Here is a 17,993-nt window from a genome sequence, read left to right on the forward strand (position 1 = left end):
TGTATTAAAGTATGTTTTTACAACATCATAGCCTGCTTTTAAAGTATCTCTTTGGACATTAAACTTCTACAGGACAGAAGTGGGATGTGTAAACAGCAGGCACCTGTGGTCAGTAAGTTGAATTCCTAGGGGAGATATGGTTGGTAGACTGCAAGTGTTCAGTAAGGTAGACTCATATATTTCATCAAGATACACACAAAGGTCTTGAAACAATTTATTTGTTTGGGGTTTTTCAATTTGTTTCTATCCAAATTCCCTTGGTCTCATCATCACCAGTGGATATTTTGAATTCAAAGGCAGTGTGGTGATCAGAGGTGCTTCCAGACAGCAAATGAGCTCTCTTTCTCTCTCTCTGAGCTCCTTGTTGACACTCAACTCCTTTGGATCTGGTGATGGAATAACATGAACAAGCTTGACTCCTCTGTCCTCTACTGTGAGGTCTATAAGCTCTGAACTTTTGAAATTCACTCTCCATGTAAGTACAGAGGGCCATTGTGACCAAAAGTCATTCTCGTTTGGTATCAGGGTGTCGTTGCTTTATAATCCACTCGGCTCCTGGGTTGTTGTTGTACAAGTCTAAGAGAAAAGTGGTAGGATCCACACAGTGCTCCCCTAAAAGAACAAAAACAAGCAAGCCTCAGCTCAGTTATACATGTCAGGGCCAGGGAGAGAACTGTCCAAATGGGCCCCGCATCAGCCTCACAGCCATTTAACAAACCTGACAGAACTAACAGAACATTATCAATGTGTATTTTGGAGCACTGCTAGCCAAATGCAAAATATTTTTTTTAGAACATTTCAAGCCAAGTGCAAAACATTTAGACACATTTTGTAACACTGCAAATCAAATAGAGCAAAATATAATTTTTACAGCATGTAAGACAAACTTTGTAAATAACAGGTTCTATATTACTCTGATAATTTCTGCAGAAGCGTTTGTATTTGCCAAGTCATTAATAAGATCTGCACAAGTCACTTAACACGCTAGCTCCCATGCAATGGGCTGTTAAACGGTTCAGTCGTGAACGTCATTTTTAATCAGCTTGTTCTAGTGAGGAGAGAAACAGGCAAGTTTCGATCTGCATACAGTTACTCAAAACTGAGAACTAAAATAAATTTGGCAGGCAGTTTCACAATTACCAAACTCACTACAAAGTTTTCAGGGTTTAAAAATCTTTTTTTGGCAGAAATAAGGACTACTGCTCCCCGCAGCTTCATTGACACTTGTGTGTTTGCCTTTCATTCCATCTGCAGCTGTGCAAAGCATGTAATCTTCAGCACTCTGGTAAAGTCAGCTGTGTTTCTGCCTCTCATTCACATCACTGTGGAGGAGTGCAGCACATTTTTTTTCAGTGGAATATAATGCACGTTATCCACACAAAGACACATCAAAATACATTGCCATGCACATGACTGTGTTTTCTCCACAGAAAAACTCAGCGTTCTAAAAGTCGCAAACTGCCCCATATTAGCTGAGTATGTGCACATTTCCTGTGATTTGCCCCCACTATAAGTCGTTTTTTAAATATTAATGACGGGCAGAGGCATGCAGGTTAATGTATGAAAACACTTCCAGGTAGGAACTGAATGCCTTTCTTCTGTGTGAATGGTACGGATTTCGCTAGAGACGAGACATCATTTATTTTGGGATTTGTTCTATAAAGCTATAACACAGAGTTTCTCTACAAATCCAGTTTTGTGCCAATCATTTTGTTCATCTCTATGCTTTCTCCTGGCTGCAGTGACTTGAAACATGCAAGAAATGCACAGAGTAACGTAAACACGTAACGTAAAATTTCTGAAGCTTCATTCCATGTGTAGCAGTGCTGCCGTGGGGAGAACTTCACTTCCCAGCAGCCCAAGGGGGTTACCTGTAAAGTATGATGGGAACGGAAGTAGTGGCTGCTGGGGATGAAAAAGGCCGGCGGGAAAGTTTAAAAAGGAGGCCCGATGGAGCAAAAGGAGATCTGTGTTTTGTGTCGTCTGAAAAGTCAATTGTGCCCTGGATCGTTTCACGTTAGATGAATGGACTGTCTCGTGCCTGCCTGTCGTGTTATAGTGGTGGATTAATTGCTGTGTGTCTTCAAAAGGAGCACTCCTGGAAATCTTACCCCTCGCTGCTCAGGACTACCGTAGGACTGTTTCATTCATTTTCTACAGAAGCTGTTCTCGGGATTCTCATCTTCACACCATATCATTCCACCTGTTTTTGCTGTATTGGACTGTATAAGGACATTGTCTTGAGTGTTAAATTGTTGTGGTTTGTTTGTGTTTATTGTACATCGCCGTAAGGGGACTGGGGTGGAATTATTTAATGTGTAGTTATATTTCGTTCATTAGTGTTTAAGAAATTCTTTAATTGTTTTATTACCTGCTGTGTTTTTGTCTCTGCTTGTGAGTGTGTGTGGGTGAGACCAAGGCTGGGTGCATCCCTGGATTCTCCACCAAAAACAAATAAATTCCAGATAGGATAGGACGATAAACCACCATGCAGAGCAGCACAGGAGAATGACCAAACTCAAAAAGACTCAGTTCAAAGCTGGAGAAAGAAACAGCTAGAAACTACTATTTACTGTCAAACTTGGATTTGAAAACAGTTGCTAAACCTCCACCACGACCTGAGAACCGCTGGGAATTAAAATATGAGCAGCCAAAAGGCAACAATTCAGAGAAGGCGCTGGACTCACCAGGAGACAACCAGGTTTCAACTATACAGAGGAAATCCAATCCATGAGAGGCAAAGAAATCCTTTAAGATAAAAGTTTTGTTCATTACAGATCTAGCGTTCATTAGACCCATCCTGATGGGAGCCAGGTCCGAAGTCGCAATAGTGAGCGGAACGCACGCCAGAGGCCACAAGTTCTGGAGATTCGCTCCTCGCCAGTGCAGGTGAAGTGGGCAGGGGCCCGGAGGTGGAATCGCCTGATCAGAGCCAAAAACAGGTACCAGCCAGAAGTCCACAGGGTCCCGGGAGCGCCATGACGCAAAATGGTGAGGAGCCGATCTATGTTGAGCTAGAAAAGCTTTGGGAGATCAAGCTAAACAGGCCTCTAACTTTACCAACCGCCTGCTGCATTTACCTCGGCATCTGTGAGATGGACCTGGAGCATGGTAGAGGAAAGCTGGCATTCCAGGAGGAAAATCTTGTCCTCTGTTGTCAAACTGTACAAGCTTTACAGCAGACAAACAAAGCTCCATAAGTGTTTGGTGATCATACACCAGTAGTGAGTTGACATTTTGCATGACACACACACAAATAACAACAAAAACATAAGCAAAATAGAGAGCGGTAGATGACATGCCACACACATTGGCACCATCCAGGTTAGGTTGAGTGGTCTTCGACGGTGTGAATCTTAGCGGCACTGGACCGCTATGCATGTATGGAGATTAAGAAATTCAAGAGGTGTCCATGGATCTTTAGAAGTGGCAGAGTATACCTTCTTCACACACAGCTGGCACTCAAAGGCTGTTGTCAAATCACCAAATATTGTTATTGTTACATTTTTGCGCAGACCTTCCTGGGCTTCCACCAGCCCAGGGCTTAGGGTCTCATTTGAACCCCCCAGAAAACCCTCCATCTGGGTGACATGGCCCAACATTTATTTTTGAAAATGTGTTGCCTGTCAGGGCAGAGTATCTCGCAGTTGAGTCAATGGATTTTACTTTTAGCAACCTTAACTTTACCAGTATACTAGAACGCCTAGCCCAGCCTGAATGGCTCTTTCAGACAGTCCATAGTGGTGAAAATTTAAGGTTATAGCCTAGAAATTTCACAATTCCTTCAGTTTTAATTTCTATATTCTAATGGGTGTCACTGGAGAAAATGTTTATGCTTAGACATACCAATATTTCCACCAACTTCATAAAGGGCAATTTCTGGCTTCTCAACAGATCCATTGCTGCAAGAAAAACATCCACATGTTAACCCAAGAGCTTTATGTTTCACTCCTGTAACTATTATGTTAAAGTAAAGAAAATTCTCACCCATTAACTCTATTCCCTACACACAGGCAAAGTATTGGCCCACTTACCCACACCCTGTGGCAGCATTGGCCTCCTGTGCATTCAGTTGCTTGTGGCATTGTTCTAGAACATCTGCAGCCTGACAGTCAACATTCAGCTCGATCTTTAAAACATCATTCTGCTGAAGGCCGGTCTGGATCTTCACTGTCCTGTGAGGCTGTGAGGACGGTTCACGCTGATTAGTGGGCTGCATCTAAAACACCTGCTACAGTGAGGGACAAGAGTCAGCTTCCGGTAACGGATGAAAGAAACTGCCTCCATCTTGGAGGAAGCCACCCTATATTTCAATCCCTCCTGTAGCACATATCAAAAAGTGCAAAACGATGGAAGAATATAAAACAGCCCTTCCTCTAATTCATTCTGCAGGCAACAGGTAAAAGTAAAGCATAGATGTGAACAAATGTGTTGGCACCCCTCCACAAAAAAAAAAGAAGATCCCACAATTGTCTCTGAAATAACTTGAAACTAAAAAAATGTAATTGGCACCCATCATTGTTTATTCTGTATTTAACAAAACTCAGAATTTGGTTCAGAGTTTTGATGCAACAGAATATTTCAAATAATAACACAAATAAAAATGACATGGACAAAAATGACAGGACCCTTAACCTAATATTTTGTTGCACAACCTTCAGAAGCAATCTCTGCAAACAAGCCGTTCCTGTAGCTCTCAATGAGACTTCTGCACTTGTCCGCATGTTTGGGCCACTCTTCCTGAGCAAACCGCTCCAGCTGTGTCAAGTTTGAAGCGGGTCTTCTCCAGACTGCACGTTTCAGTTCTTTTCATAGATGTTTGATAGGATTCACATCAGAGCTCATGGAAGGCCACATCACAATAGCCCAATGTTTTGTTCGTAGCTATTCTTGGGTGCTTTTAGGTTATGTTTTTCGGTCATTATCCTGTTTGAGGGTCCATGACCTGTGATTGAGACAGACCTTTCTGACACTGGGCAGTACGTTTTGCTCCAAAATGTCTTGAAAGTCTTGAGATTTCATTGTTCACTGCACAGGCTCAAGGTACTCCATGCCAAATGCAGCAAAGAATTCCAAAAATATAACAGTAGGTACGGTGTTCTTTTCTTTGAAAGCTTCATTTTTTTCATCTGTGGACATAGAGCTGGTGTGAGTTGACAAAAAGCTCTGTTTTTTGTCTCATCTGTCCAAAGGACATTATCCCAGAAGACTGTGGCTTGTCAATACGTATTTTAGTAAATACCAGTGTGTCTTTTTTTATGTTTTTCTTTCAACAGTGGAGTCCTCCCAGGTTTTCTTCCATTGAGCCCACCGTTGCTCAAAAAGCAATAGATGGTGCAACCAGACACTGATGAACCTTGATCTTGGTCTTCAGCTTGTATCTCTTTTTGAAGTTGTCCTTGGCTTTCTGTCTACCATTCTGACTATCCTTCTGCACATTCTGAGGTTGACTTTCCTGTTGTAGCTGCATCCAGGGAGGTTGGCTACAGCCCCATGAACCTTAAACTTCTTAATAACATTTGCAACTGTTGTCACAGGAACATCAAGGTGTTTGGAGATGGTCTACTAGCCTTTGCCTTTAACATGCTTGTCTATAATTTTCTTTCTGATCTCCTCTGACAACTGTCTCCTTTGTTTCTCTGGTCCATGTTCAGTATGTTACCTAAGATGATGCCAAACAGCAGAGTGATGACTTTTCTCCATTTAAATATGCTGAATGACTGCTTGTAATACTAATTAAAGAAAAAGGCTAGTCTGAAAAATCACCCTAATCCAACTAATTATGATCTTCTCTAGGGGTACCAACAGATGTATCCAGGCCATTGCTTTGCTTTACTCACTGACATATTAAAAGCATTCAAGTACGCATGGGACAACTGCTTTTCATTTAATCACTTATCAGGAGGCATACAGAACTTTTTTGAGCTAAAAGGGTACCAACAAATGTGTCCACGTCTATAAATCCAGTATTGTCCTATCGGTTAATTTTGGTTCACTATTTGAGAAAATACTTGGGGATTATACTGTATATTAGGATAGCTGAGTCTTGTTTTCTGGCATTCACGCAGCATTTGATAATCACAGACAGCGGCGTGAACAACAATCTATGCTCTAACAAGAAGCAAAACCAGTTCATGAAACTCTCCATAACAGTTTTACTTCTAACTAGAGACATGTGGGTGGCAAAATGGCTAGCAGAAGGTAGCACTAAAATATTTCAAAAGCACTTGGAGTGCCAACTGAAGCAAATGCCCACTATATGTGACCTAGTATTGCAAGGGACTTATTTCATTGCTCAAATAAGATCCGTACCTCTGCTGAGCACTTTTCTGTCTTGTGCCGGTCATTGTAGATTTTCTTCAGTAGATTTTTAATCCTCCTGTCATAGAACTGGTATCTGCGGCTGCTGTTTTCATTTAGCTTTCTCACCTGAGACATCAGGAAACATGGAATCTGCAAATATGGCATCAAATCTTAGATAAGAATACATGTAGCACAACACTATCAATTTATGGAAGGAGGAAGCTTCCCTCTGCTCATCTGACAAAGGTGTATTTTAGAGTTTGTTTCAAATATTGTTCATTCAGTGTAAGTTTTTGTGCACCTTTTTGATAAAAAAAGAAACAAAATCTGGAAAACAATAATGTTCTGCATATAGCAATTTCAGTATTGCTTCAAAATGGCAAATATGCACATTTAAAGAGACATTGCTGGGTAACAGCATTCAAATGGAATCATGAATGAATGAATCTGCTGTGTGACATGATAAGGAAACTTACTGTCCACAGCAGGTCTTGATATTGGAGTAGCAGCCTCATGATGTCTGCTGCCCTCTCCGCCAGTACTTTCTCACGACCTCCACTCAGCTTGGTGTCTACACTCTTATGAAAGAAGAGGTTAGGTGCCATGATAGTGGAGACACTCCACAGGTTCATGCGGTTAGACTTCTCATGCAAAACCACTTTCCTCAGAAACTCAAGCAGGGCCTACAGGGAGACAAATTACACACCAAAGTCAGTTCAGAATGAATCTACACAAAGGTGATAATGTCAGTCAGTTGTATCAAGGTGACAACCACAACTGGAATCATGTTAAGTGTCAAACTTTCCACAAATGGCATGTCTTCCTAAAGTAAAACATATATTGAAAGGCAGATAACATACAAAGTATTGAAAATAATGTAATAATCCATCCATTCATTCATTATTTAACAAACTTAATTTTAATTGAGTCTTGAGTGCCAAAGCAGAGGTGCAGGATTGGTCTCAAAGCAAGAACCAACTATATTCCATCATGGACACAGCTACACAGTCATGTTAGAGCCACCTAACAACCTGATCTCTGGGTTGTGTAATAAAAACACCAAACAGATACAGTGAGAACTTGCATAGAGGCATGACTCAATCTCAGGACTCTGTAGTTGGGAAATTGCTGAACTACCCTGATGTCATTCAAATACAAATCATGGCGTACAATAATATCAAATCATGTATCAAAATCTGGATTGTTAACCATTAGTTATCAATATGTGTGGTAAGCACAAAACCAGACAAAATGTAACTCCTTCCCACACCTCTATAAGCTCTACACAGCCTCTGAACCAAGCTTAGGACAGCCAAAAGGAAATGAAGTCAAAAGCCCACCTGATCTAGATATGCATCAATCTTTTATCCTACTTCTCTTCTGCTACTACCCACACTAAAGAACTTCTCTTCCAGTACAGGATTGGCAATACTTCTGATATGCTTAGCTTGTTCTCTGCTTTCACCTTTCTTCTCAGCATCCACCTCTACTCCAATTGTCTACTCCAACATCCTCTTTAGTCACCCCACTACCTGTCATTAGACCCTTCCCCTTACATCTCCACCAGGCAATCTCTCCTTCACTCATTTCTGCTGTCACACACGTCATCAACACCTTGCTCATCTCAGGTTCTTTTCCTACTGTGTTCAAACAGGCCCTGATAAATTCATTTCTCAAAAAGCCCACACTAGCCCCATCTCAAGTGAGCAATCACAAACCAGTCTCTCTTCTCTCTTTTTTATCCAAAACACTTGAATATGCCATCTCTAACCAAGTCTCTTCTTTTACCTAGAGAACAGATTGCTCAGTTCTAACCGGTGAAGCATCAAGAGGGGCCATTGCACTGAGATGCCTCAATAGGCCCTATCATCCAGTCCCATGTATTCTCATGGCAAAGGCAGAGCTCCATGTTATACCAGCCAATCCATCTGTTTAACGCCCTATGTCTGGAAAACTTGACTTATTATCATTATGCAACCTTAGGGTAATCCTTCACCAACCACATTGCAACTGTCTCTCATTCATTCTGATTCACACTGTTTAACTTCTGCAAGATCTAATGGAGTATGCAACAAAACTTTTGGTCTTGTCTTATCACATCTTGACCACTGTACCTCTTACTGGCAGGGGTACCTAGATGCTCTACCAAGCCACTGCAATTTATTCAAAATGCAGCGGCACGTCTTCTGTTTACCTGGCTGGGATGTGAGCATGTCATTCCTCTTTTCAGGTCACTAAACTGGCTCCCTGTAGCAGCATGCATTACTTCAAATCCTTAATGCTATATTGTGACAGACGACCGGGGACCTTGATGCACAGGGATGCCTGGAAAGTGGAAGGACCAGGATAGAGGCAATACCTTCCCCGGGACACGAGTGGACAGCCCCTCTGGTTTGCATCAGGGCCACCACTAGGGGGCCCTTGGACACTCCCAGAGCCTCGGACTGCAGCACTTCCGCCACACCAGGAGGTGCTGCAGGAAAATCATCAGGGTGCACCTGGACCACATCCAGGTGCATTATAAAAGGGGCCGCCTCACTCCATTCAAGGAGCCAGAGTCGGGTGGCAGAGGACAGAGCTTGCAGGAGAGGAGTGTAGGCAGCAAAGGAAAGGAGAAGAAAGTAAAAGAAACTATAAAAGCATGTGGTTTGGGACATTCTGAGTCTGTCTCTGTCTGTATTCTGGGTGTCTTTCACTATATATATATATATATATATATATATATATATATATATATATATATATATATATATATATATATATATATATGTGTGTGGAAGAGAAGGTCTGTGATACGGTTTGCATATATACAGTGGTACCCAGCCGGGACACCCAGGAAGACCAGAGGAGGGCTTGTGCCTCCTCCAGACCACAAGGGGGCAACCACCCTGGTTCGTTTGAGGGCCACGGGTATGGAGCTGGGACGCTCAACCCTGTAGGGGCCCATGGTCGCCGCCAGGGGGCGCCCCCATGCCTGGAGAGCCCTGGACCCCAGCACTTCCGCCACACCAGGAAGTGCTGGGGGGAAGACGAGTGGGGACACCCAGAGTGCTTCCGGGTATGCAGACGGCACTTCCGCCACACTGGGGAGTGCTGGTGGAAGATTTCCAGGAAGCACCTGGAGCACATCCGGGTGCATATAAAAGGGGCCACTCCCTTCACAGAGTGGCTAGAGTTGGGTGGAAGAGGACAAGGTCTGAGAGGACAGAGAAGGAGGCAGTCTGATGAAAGGCATACTGTGGTGTTGGCCTGGACTGGGGTGATTGGTGCTGCGGCACTGGGGTTTGTGCACTTTTGATAACTGTAAATATTGTAAATAAACATGTGTTGCGTGCTTAAAACACAATGTCCATCTGTCTGTGTCCGGGGCTCATTCCACAATATATATATATATATATATATATATATATATATATATATATATATATATATATATATATATATATATATATATGTGTGTGTGTGTGTGTGTGTGTGTGATACAGTATCTGCCAAACAACAAGTGTTTTACCCGTATTGGGGCTTTTCAGGTGTACACATTATTTAGGTAGTTACCTACCACATAACGCTTGTGGTTCGTCGGCCAATCGGCAAACATCCACTATATCCTCTTAGTTGTGAGAAGAGTCTTTCATCATGCTGTTTGGGTTAAGAGCTGTTCGTGTGTGATGGTTAATACTGTAACTTTGTCCTTATTTCTAAACAGTCTCCAGACTGATGTTTACTTGATTATGTTGACCTCTTTTGGTTATCGTTTTTGGGCAAAGGCATCTGCTAAGTGATTAAATGTAAGTTTAAACATAAACATAGTCTCCCATAGCATCCTGAGAATATGATTTCAACAAAATACACACCCAATCATTCCATCCAGCCCTCTATTTTCAGCATTTTACATTCCAGGGTGAGAGATAACCAATATTTGCTCTAGAAAAACTGGGTGCAAAGCAAGAACTCCTTCTGCCAGAGGCCACTTTCATACACATACCCAAACTCACAAATACAAGGCCAAGTTACTCTTGACATTGAACCTAAGAAGTATGTCTTTAGGATGTGGCAGGAAACGGGAGTACACAGAGGAAACCCACAGAGCCAGTGAACAGGCAATGGTAGAAGTAACTGGAGTTGAAAGTAGAGGCGCTAATCCTATCCCATCTTTTTTCATTAAAAAGTGGTGGGGAGTCTGACCTGTCCTAGTAGCATTAGACAAGTCCATCAAAGAAAAGTCCATCAAAGGGTCTCCTTGCATACACATCCAGATTTACTTATACCAGGGTAATTTAGAGATACCAATTACAATTGCACAGTATCTCAGGGATACCAGAAAACTTGCATAGACAAAGGGAAAATACGCAAACTCTGCACAGACATTAATTGAGTAAGTCTCAGAAGCTATGCAACAACAGCAACAAGCCCTGTAAACCCCATCCTTAACACCCTAAGACCCAGTGAATATTCTGAATTTTAACTGCACCCTCCTCAAGCAAACCTCTACTAAACACATGTAACTGCCATCCCAAGAAAGACAAAATTTTCCACAGAGCCCATTTCCTAGGAAATAGTGAACGAGTCTATGTACAAATGGCATGATTGTGTCACTGCCTATTTGAAACATTAGCCTCTTTATTTCTGTGCAGTTTAATATCATCTCCTCAGATTAGTCACTAAATGTTTGCCAATTTCAGGTTTTGGAGGGGACTAGACAACCGCAGGTCATCTTCATTAATGTTGACTGTCAGTGCAGTTTTTGGTTTTTGCTGTACCAAATACTTCCGCCCAATTTTGCAACAGACATCTTACCAGGAGAATGCTCAGTGAGTAAGATATGCTCAAAGTGTCTTTACACAATGTAAGAGTGCAGGATAATGTCAGAAATGTTCTGCCCACATACCTTTAGGGTGTTTCTATTGGGATCTGGCAAGAGAAGCACAAGAAGATTGAGAACGTGGAGCCTCTGCTGCAGATATGGAATGTCTGCAAAAAACAAAAAGGCATAATGAATATGTATCCCCAAAGTGAACATAAATTTTGATGGGTATGTGGATTTTGTTTATGTGCAACATCTCTATTATGTACTCCCTGTCATTCACATATTTCCACATAACTTCTGTCCATCAACTTTTAAGCATACTTGATCCAATTTGGAATTATGGAGACTAGAGTCTTTCTCACAAGCACTGGGTACAAGACAAGAACTGACCCTGCATCCCTTCTATAGGTCAATTTCGCCCTAACTGAGCCAATTAACAATTACTCTAGTAGGAAAACCCTGGAAACCAGAGGCACCTGAGGCTATGAGGCAGCACTCCTCACCAATGTGCCACCATGAACCCTAAAACATCCATTTGTTTACACCATTACAAGCAAACTGGAACAGATCTCTCTTACTTACCACCAACAGTGCTGAAAGTGTGAAGATACTCTGCAGTTAACAAAGGCACTGGCAGATCACGTATGAATTTCTTGAGAAGTGCAGCTCCATCATTGGGATTCACTTCCTCCCATTTGAAAAGCCCTAAGTAGAAAGTATTCTCTAGTCTCTGCTGCAAACTCTGTAAGAGAGGTATTACAAATATAAAACAAATAAAGTCAATCTGCACATAATTGTATTTTAAAGTAAATACCTATCCATTTCCTTAAGGTTTTATTTTACGCTCACCTACTTCCATCCTGCTACCATTACAGAGCTTTATATCCTCTCCTACCAACAATTTTGCCATTGATTCCTATAACTGTATTTAAAATGCAAACCTGTTCCATTGTAGTGACAGCATTGCCTAAATGGCCTAAACAGGCTATCTATCTGTCTGTCTGTCTGTCTATCAGCCTTAACAGGGTTCTTGACCAATAAATGGAGAGTTCAGGTCTTCAATTACAAAGTGTAATCCCATTTGAATGCATTTTCTGTTCGTGCATTGTTTTAATATCCCAGAAGTATGTATTTTAAAAACACATGCATGCGTTTAACCCATTTAAGATAATTGGATGGCATGATGTTGTGAGGGATTGCCGGCCATTTATTCTGGCCAACACCTCCAAGCCGCCGAATGGAGCCCTACCTGCAACATAGGGATGCCCTGAGTTCCAGCAGGGCATCATGGACTATGGAGTTTTAATACACAGCCCTGCTGGATAACATCGGGGCCGCCAGGAGTCGCTGCAGGGAGGCTCACAGAGTGCTACATGCCCTATAACCTGGAAGTGCGTCATAAACACATGACCGGAAGGAACGACGTGCTTCCGGGGTGAAGAAGTGGAGTTTTTATATGACCTGGAAGTGTTCCTAGTCACGTAGGACAGAGAGGGCGAAACACTTCCAGGTCAAGGACTATAAAAGGACTATGGGAAATCCCAGACGTCGAGCTGAGCTGGGTGGAAGGGTGGCAACGCGTCTGGGAGAGGAGGATTGGTTATTATAGTGTATTGATTATTGATTGTATGAGTAGTGTGGAGTGGAGGGTGCTTTGTGCACATTATTATAAAATAAATAATAATTGGATTTTTACCCAGTGTTTGGAGTGGTACATGAGGATTCAAGAGGTCGATAGGGGCCTCAACTGCGACAATGTGTAGATTATGTAATATGAGATTTTTCATGGACGTTTTTGATCTTGTTAGCCGTTGTCCAGTGTTGGTCTCCACAGACACTCTTACTATCAAAATCTTTGTATCTGCATTCTCAGTGAAGATATGAAATTAAAAACTTTACTCTGCCATCACTACAAGTGATGGGGTAAGTAATATTTAAAAAAACATTTTTTGGTGGAGTACTCTTTTAAACAGGAAATATTTGCCTGTGTCACTTTTTGATGAATCTAAAATATAAAAAAGAGTATTAGTTGTGTAGTAGACGTAGCAGTAACCCTAAGCCTAACCCTTCTGATAAGTTAGTTAGAATTGCCAAGTCTGCACACTGTGTTGTCTCCCAAGGAGGATGTCCATTCAGTGTACGTTTATGTACACTTCAAAATCTAGTCACAAACACTGAACACTTGCTTAACAAATTCAAAGAAACACAGGAAAATCCTGTAGGAAATCCTGATGCAGCATGCAAGAAATGTGTTTTGAGAGAAGATTTGATTTCGAGAAAGACAATAACCCCAAGCAAAGAGCCAAAAGTCTTAAAAATGACAATGTTAATGTCCTGGATCGGCCAAGTCCAGATCTCAGTTCAGTTGAGAATTTGTAGCTCTACTTGAAAAAGGCTGTTCACTCATGATCTCCATGCAACAAGACAGAGCTTAAGCCATTTTGCAAAGACATTGCAGAATCCAGATGTGCATAGCTGGCACAGTGCATCTACTAAATACTGATTTGAAGGGCATTAATAGTTATACAATCAATTATTTTGTTTTTTGTATTTGCAATTAATTTAGACAACTTTTCCCAGATCTGGTTTGACTTTGACATTAAAGAGTGTTTCTGTTGATCAGTGTCTAAAAATATAAATTGAATAAGCAGTGATTTAATGTTATACAAAAATAAAATGTGAAAACTTCAAAGGGATGAATATTTTTTATAGGCACTGGATCTAAGGCCTAAGAGTTGGTTTACTGTTGTATAGCCAGGACAGAATCTGCATTGGTTATCCAGATGTTAGGTTCAATTATCAGAAGAAGTTTTTGCTCCAATACTCCAGTGTAGATTCTTACATTCTGGAGCTTTCCTGTAGCCTGTATCCAACAACAGCCCATTCCAAACATTTTATGTCAGATTTGAGGGAATTCATTCTGTAATGTAGCTATTTAAAAGCCTTTTTACTAAAACTTTAGGTGGCAGCTTTCAATCTTGCCATTAACCTTGTACAACGGTAAAACTAAGAGGAGGAAGATAATCTGCAAGATTTGTCACAGGTTTGTTAGAACATAATGATACTAATCAAACATTACAATCTTTTTAGACAGTAGCATGCCATGCAAAAAATGTCTCTGAACTGCTTCAGCTAAAGGATAAAATCTTCCCAATCTGGCTGTAGGAGAAACAGGCCAATGCAGTTCAAGGCTGCTTTATTCAGGTGATCCCCTTCTTTAGTCAAGGATTCTCAATGTATTTAGGACTCTAAAAACAGAAAGCGCCTAGAAGGTGTAGCACACGTGTGCACGGGTGGCAGTCGAGCTTAACTAAAGAGAATGATAAGTCGGAATGGGTGTTGACAATTATCACTAATGCCTATTCTTCTCCCTCTGCAGACCCTCAGAAGAAAAGTCTTCCTGATACCCTCACCCCAGTCTCCAGTGCTGACCCCACTTCCAGCCCCAAAGATGACCTCACATCCATCTCTTAGCCTAAAAAGACACCATTCCTGCCATTCCTCTATAAAGCCAACATGCTGTCTAATACAGTTAAGATCAGTTGTGGTTTCTTGTTGTAGACTAAGTCTGTTAATACTACTCATTCTGTTGTTTTCTTACTAATATTGATCAAGTAAATGGGATGACTACTCCAAATGTTTTCTTGTTTTTTTCTTGCTATTACACAGGATATGTAAAATTCCAAGCAGCATACCTTAATCCTGGACTGGGAGCCTGATACTCTCAAAATGCCTTCGGAATCCAGGGCTTTTTCTTCCAGGAAGGACAGCATCTGTAAGATGAAAAGTGCCTGTCAGAATCACTGGCGCAGTGCTTGAAGTACTAACACACTACCAACACTTTCTTGAACAGCAAAGCCTATTAGCATAATAGTCTCTAAAGTCTCTCACTTAAATGTGTCACCTTAGACCATTAAGAGTTGCGAAGGATGAGGATTCTTTATCATATCTAACAGGCTGCTTCAAAAATGAAACTTTGGGCCCATTATCACTTAACTTTCAAACTGTAGTCTTTGTATTGCTCAAAAAGGATGTTTGGGGTCCATAATGGATGCAGTTCAAAGAATTAAGCTTTCAGTTTTAAATGCATTTGTTCTGTCATTCCTGTACCTTTTTAGGTGGTTTTGTATTTAATGTGTGTAGCACCTACTGTGATAGCTATGTCTGTCTGTCCACCTGAGACAACTCATTTCCACGTTGACCAATTTTGTTCAAAGGTGGCATACTTAATCTTCATGTAAATTTGTCAAGACAGTTCAATTTTCGTTGTGACATCTCAAACAGAACACCCTGTACAAAGTTTTGAAATTTTAAAATCTCTCATTGAAAAGCAAAGTTAAATCTGCAAACGTGTCTATCTTAAAATGGAGACACATTCTGTGCAACTTCAACTACGAGTTCCTTTACTGTTTCAGTTTTACCTTGACATCAGTTACACCTACTTGTAAACTTCTCATATTTTCCTCTTTTAAACCTAGCTTTTTAGCTTCAACTGACAGCAAACAGATCCCCAATACAAGCTGATGAAACATAAGCAGACTACGTGCACAGATAGAAGGCGCACACAGACGGGCTGGTGAACAAGCAAACCTGCATTTGCAAGTCCAGCTGGGTGCGTGCAGAAACCTCTGCATCAGCAGATTGTTTCTTTTTTTTAATTTGTAGTAATTTTATTTCAAGAAAGCAACATAATATACAATAAAGCAGATAAAATTTACAGAACATATAACAAATACATACAATAACAAAGTAAGAATTCATCTCCCAGCAAATTGTTTCTGCTTTCTTGCAACTTGAGCATAAAAGGAAGAAAACCAGTAACTCAACATTTTACTCCTCCTAATACTTTAAATTGTACAGTAACAAGCAAATTAAATGAGCTTCCTAACTGTAAAAGTATAAAATGCAGGTAAGGGCAACAAAAGGTTATATAGATATGAATGACATACGCTGTGGCACGTAAGCCATTATGCACAAAATAAATAAACAGTTACTCAGTGTTAACCTTACACTAAACCAGTAAACCACATTATCTGCAAATTACAATGATGTACCATTTCACCGACACTATCATTTACCAGGCTGAAGAGACATTCCTGTTACAGCAACAGTCCCGATTTCAGGCTATGCGTCCCAATAAATGACTGAAGAATATTAAATTTTAATGCCTTAGACAGGCTACTAATCTAATACAGTTTTTCAGTGCCACAAATATTACCAAACCAAATATTTTCACAGTATTTTTGGAGTAGCATTTACAAAACTCAAGGGGAGACCCCCTGCAAGCAAGAAAGAAAGCAAAATCCTGGAGCAGACTTTGGTCACACTACAGGCCATACCAATACCAATGTAACTTGTAAGGTATCAGCATGTAAGAAATCCTTGGTGTAGCTGCATAGACTTAAGTCTTTGATGTAACTAAATTTCCATTGTTCTTCATATGGTTTTGAATGGCAGCATAAAAGTTACAGAAATGCTTCACATTCTTCAAATGGTGTACCAAATATAAATCAGGCCAAGATGTAACCATTCCATGTGAAAGGTCATTTGGATTGACCATGCACACAGAAAAACAGCCCCGTCCACCATCAACATGGCTTGTTGTTACGGTTACTTAAAGTAACATATTGTAGGTCTGGTGTTAACATAAAACTTTCATTGCAGACTTTGACAGCGTTTTACTCTATAAATCTATAAATCTTTCTCTCTTGTAATAAGTTTAACTTGCATGCAGTGAAAACCAATATCTCTCTGATGAATGTGTTTATACACTTCCAAAATGAAGTCTGTGCAGTGAAAGTAATATTCTCCATCAATGAGAGATTTCCAATGAATAATAATATGCTTTTTCTATTACAAAACCAATTGTAATTTCAAATATGACTGAAGGAAATTGTGTGCTACCGACAAAATTTTCTAAATTTTGAATCTTAAAGAAAATTAATAAATGTAGCAATCACGTTTTCCAAATGTAAAGGTTATTGAGTAAATGGGTAATAATAAGACTGTCAACTGAAGTTTTCAGTATATAGAATTTTTCAGGGTAGAGTGATTGCTTTCACAATGCACAAATTTCCTGAGTAGTTTCATTTAAGATTTAAAAACTGAAAAAACATCTCCAAGGAGTTTGGTTGAAAATATACTATTCAAAAAAAATTAAAGGAACACTTTTTAATCAGAGTATAGCATCAAGTCAATGAAACTTCTGAGCTATTGATCTGGTCAGTTAAGTAGCAGAGGGGGTTGTTAATCAGTTTCAGCTGCTTAATGAAATTAATAACAGGTGCACTAGAGGGGCAACAATGAGACGACCCCCAAAACAGGAATGGTTTAGCAGGTGGAGGCCACTGACATTTTCCTCTCCTCATCTTTTCTGACTGTTTTTTCACTAGATGTGCATTTGGTTACGGTCAGTGTCACCACTGGTAGCATGAGGTGATACCTGGACCCTACAGAGGTAGTTCAACTTCTCCAGGATGGCAGGCATATCAATACGTGCCATCACCAGAAGGTTTGCTGTGTCTTCCAGCACAGTCTAAAAGGGCATGGAGGAGATTTCAGGAGACAGGTAGTTACTCTAGGAGAGCTGGACAGGGCCGTAGAAGGTCCTTAACTCATCAGCAGAACCGGTATCTGCTACTTTGGGCAAGGAGGAACAGGATGAGCACTGCCAGAGCCCTACAAAATGACCTTCAGCAGGCCACTGGTGTGAATGTCTCTGATCAAACAATCAGAAACAGACATCATGAGGGTGGCCTGAGGGCCCAACATCCTCTAGTGGGCCCTGTGCTCACAGCCCAGCACTGTGGAGCTCGATTGGCTTTTGCCATAGAATACCAGAACTGGCAGGTCCACCACTGGCACCCTGTGCTTTTCTCAGATG

The 17,993-nt window shown here is 40.9% G+C and overlaps 1 protein-coding gene across 3 annotated transcripts in view; it reads right to left on the minus strand.

Annotated features, from left to right (window-relative positions):
• Positions 1 to 208: 208 nt before the first annotated feature.
• Positions 209 to 17,993, minus strand: part of LOC114658593 (rho GTPase-activating protein 40) — a 49,620-nt gene continuing 31,835 nt past the window's right edge. The window contains exons 8-15 of one of the 3 annotated variants that reach the window (XM_028810617.2): positions 14,806 to 14,883; positions 11,693 to 11,852; positions 11,192 to 11,274; positions 6,780 to 6,986; positions 6,313 to 6,453; positions 4,035 to 4,183; positions 3,847 to 3,902; positions 209 to 612 (exon numbers count right to left, since the gene is read on the minus strand). In XM_028810617.2, coding sequence (XP_028666450.1) covers positions 506 to 612; positions 3,847 to 3,902; positions 4,035 to 4,183; positions 6,313 to 6,453; positions 6,780 to 6,986; positions 11,192 to 11,274; positions 11,693 to 11,852; positions 14,806 to 14,883 — 981 coding nt within the window. In that variant the 3' untranslated portion in view covers positions 209 to 505. Of the gene's footprint in view, positions 613 to 3,846; positions 3,903 to 4,034; positions 4,232 to 6,312; positions 6,454 to 6,779; positions 6,987 to 11,191; positions 11,275 to 11,692; positions 11,853 to 14,805; positions 14,884 to 17,993 lie in introns of those variants that run through there. The other 2 variants (XM_051933271.1, XM_051933270.1) reach the window with 2 other exon arrangements.

Source organism: Erpetoichthys calabaricus, chromosome 10 (assembly GCF_900747795.2).
Source record: "Erpetoichthys calabaricus chromosome 10, fErpCal1.3, whole genome shotgun sequence".
NCBI classification, from domain to species: domain Eukaryota; kingdom Metazoa; phylum Chordata; class Cladistia; order Polypteriformes; family Polypteridae; genus Erpetoichthys; species Erpetoichthys calabaricus.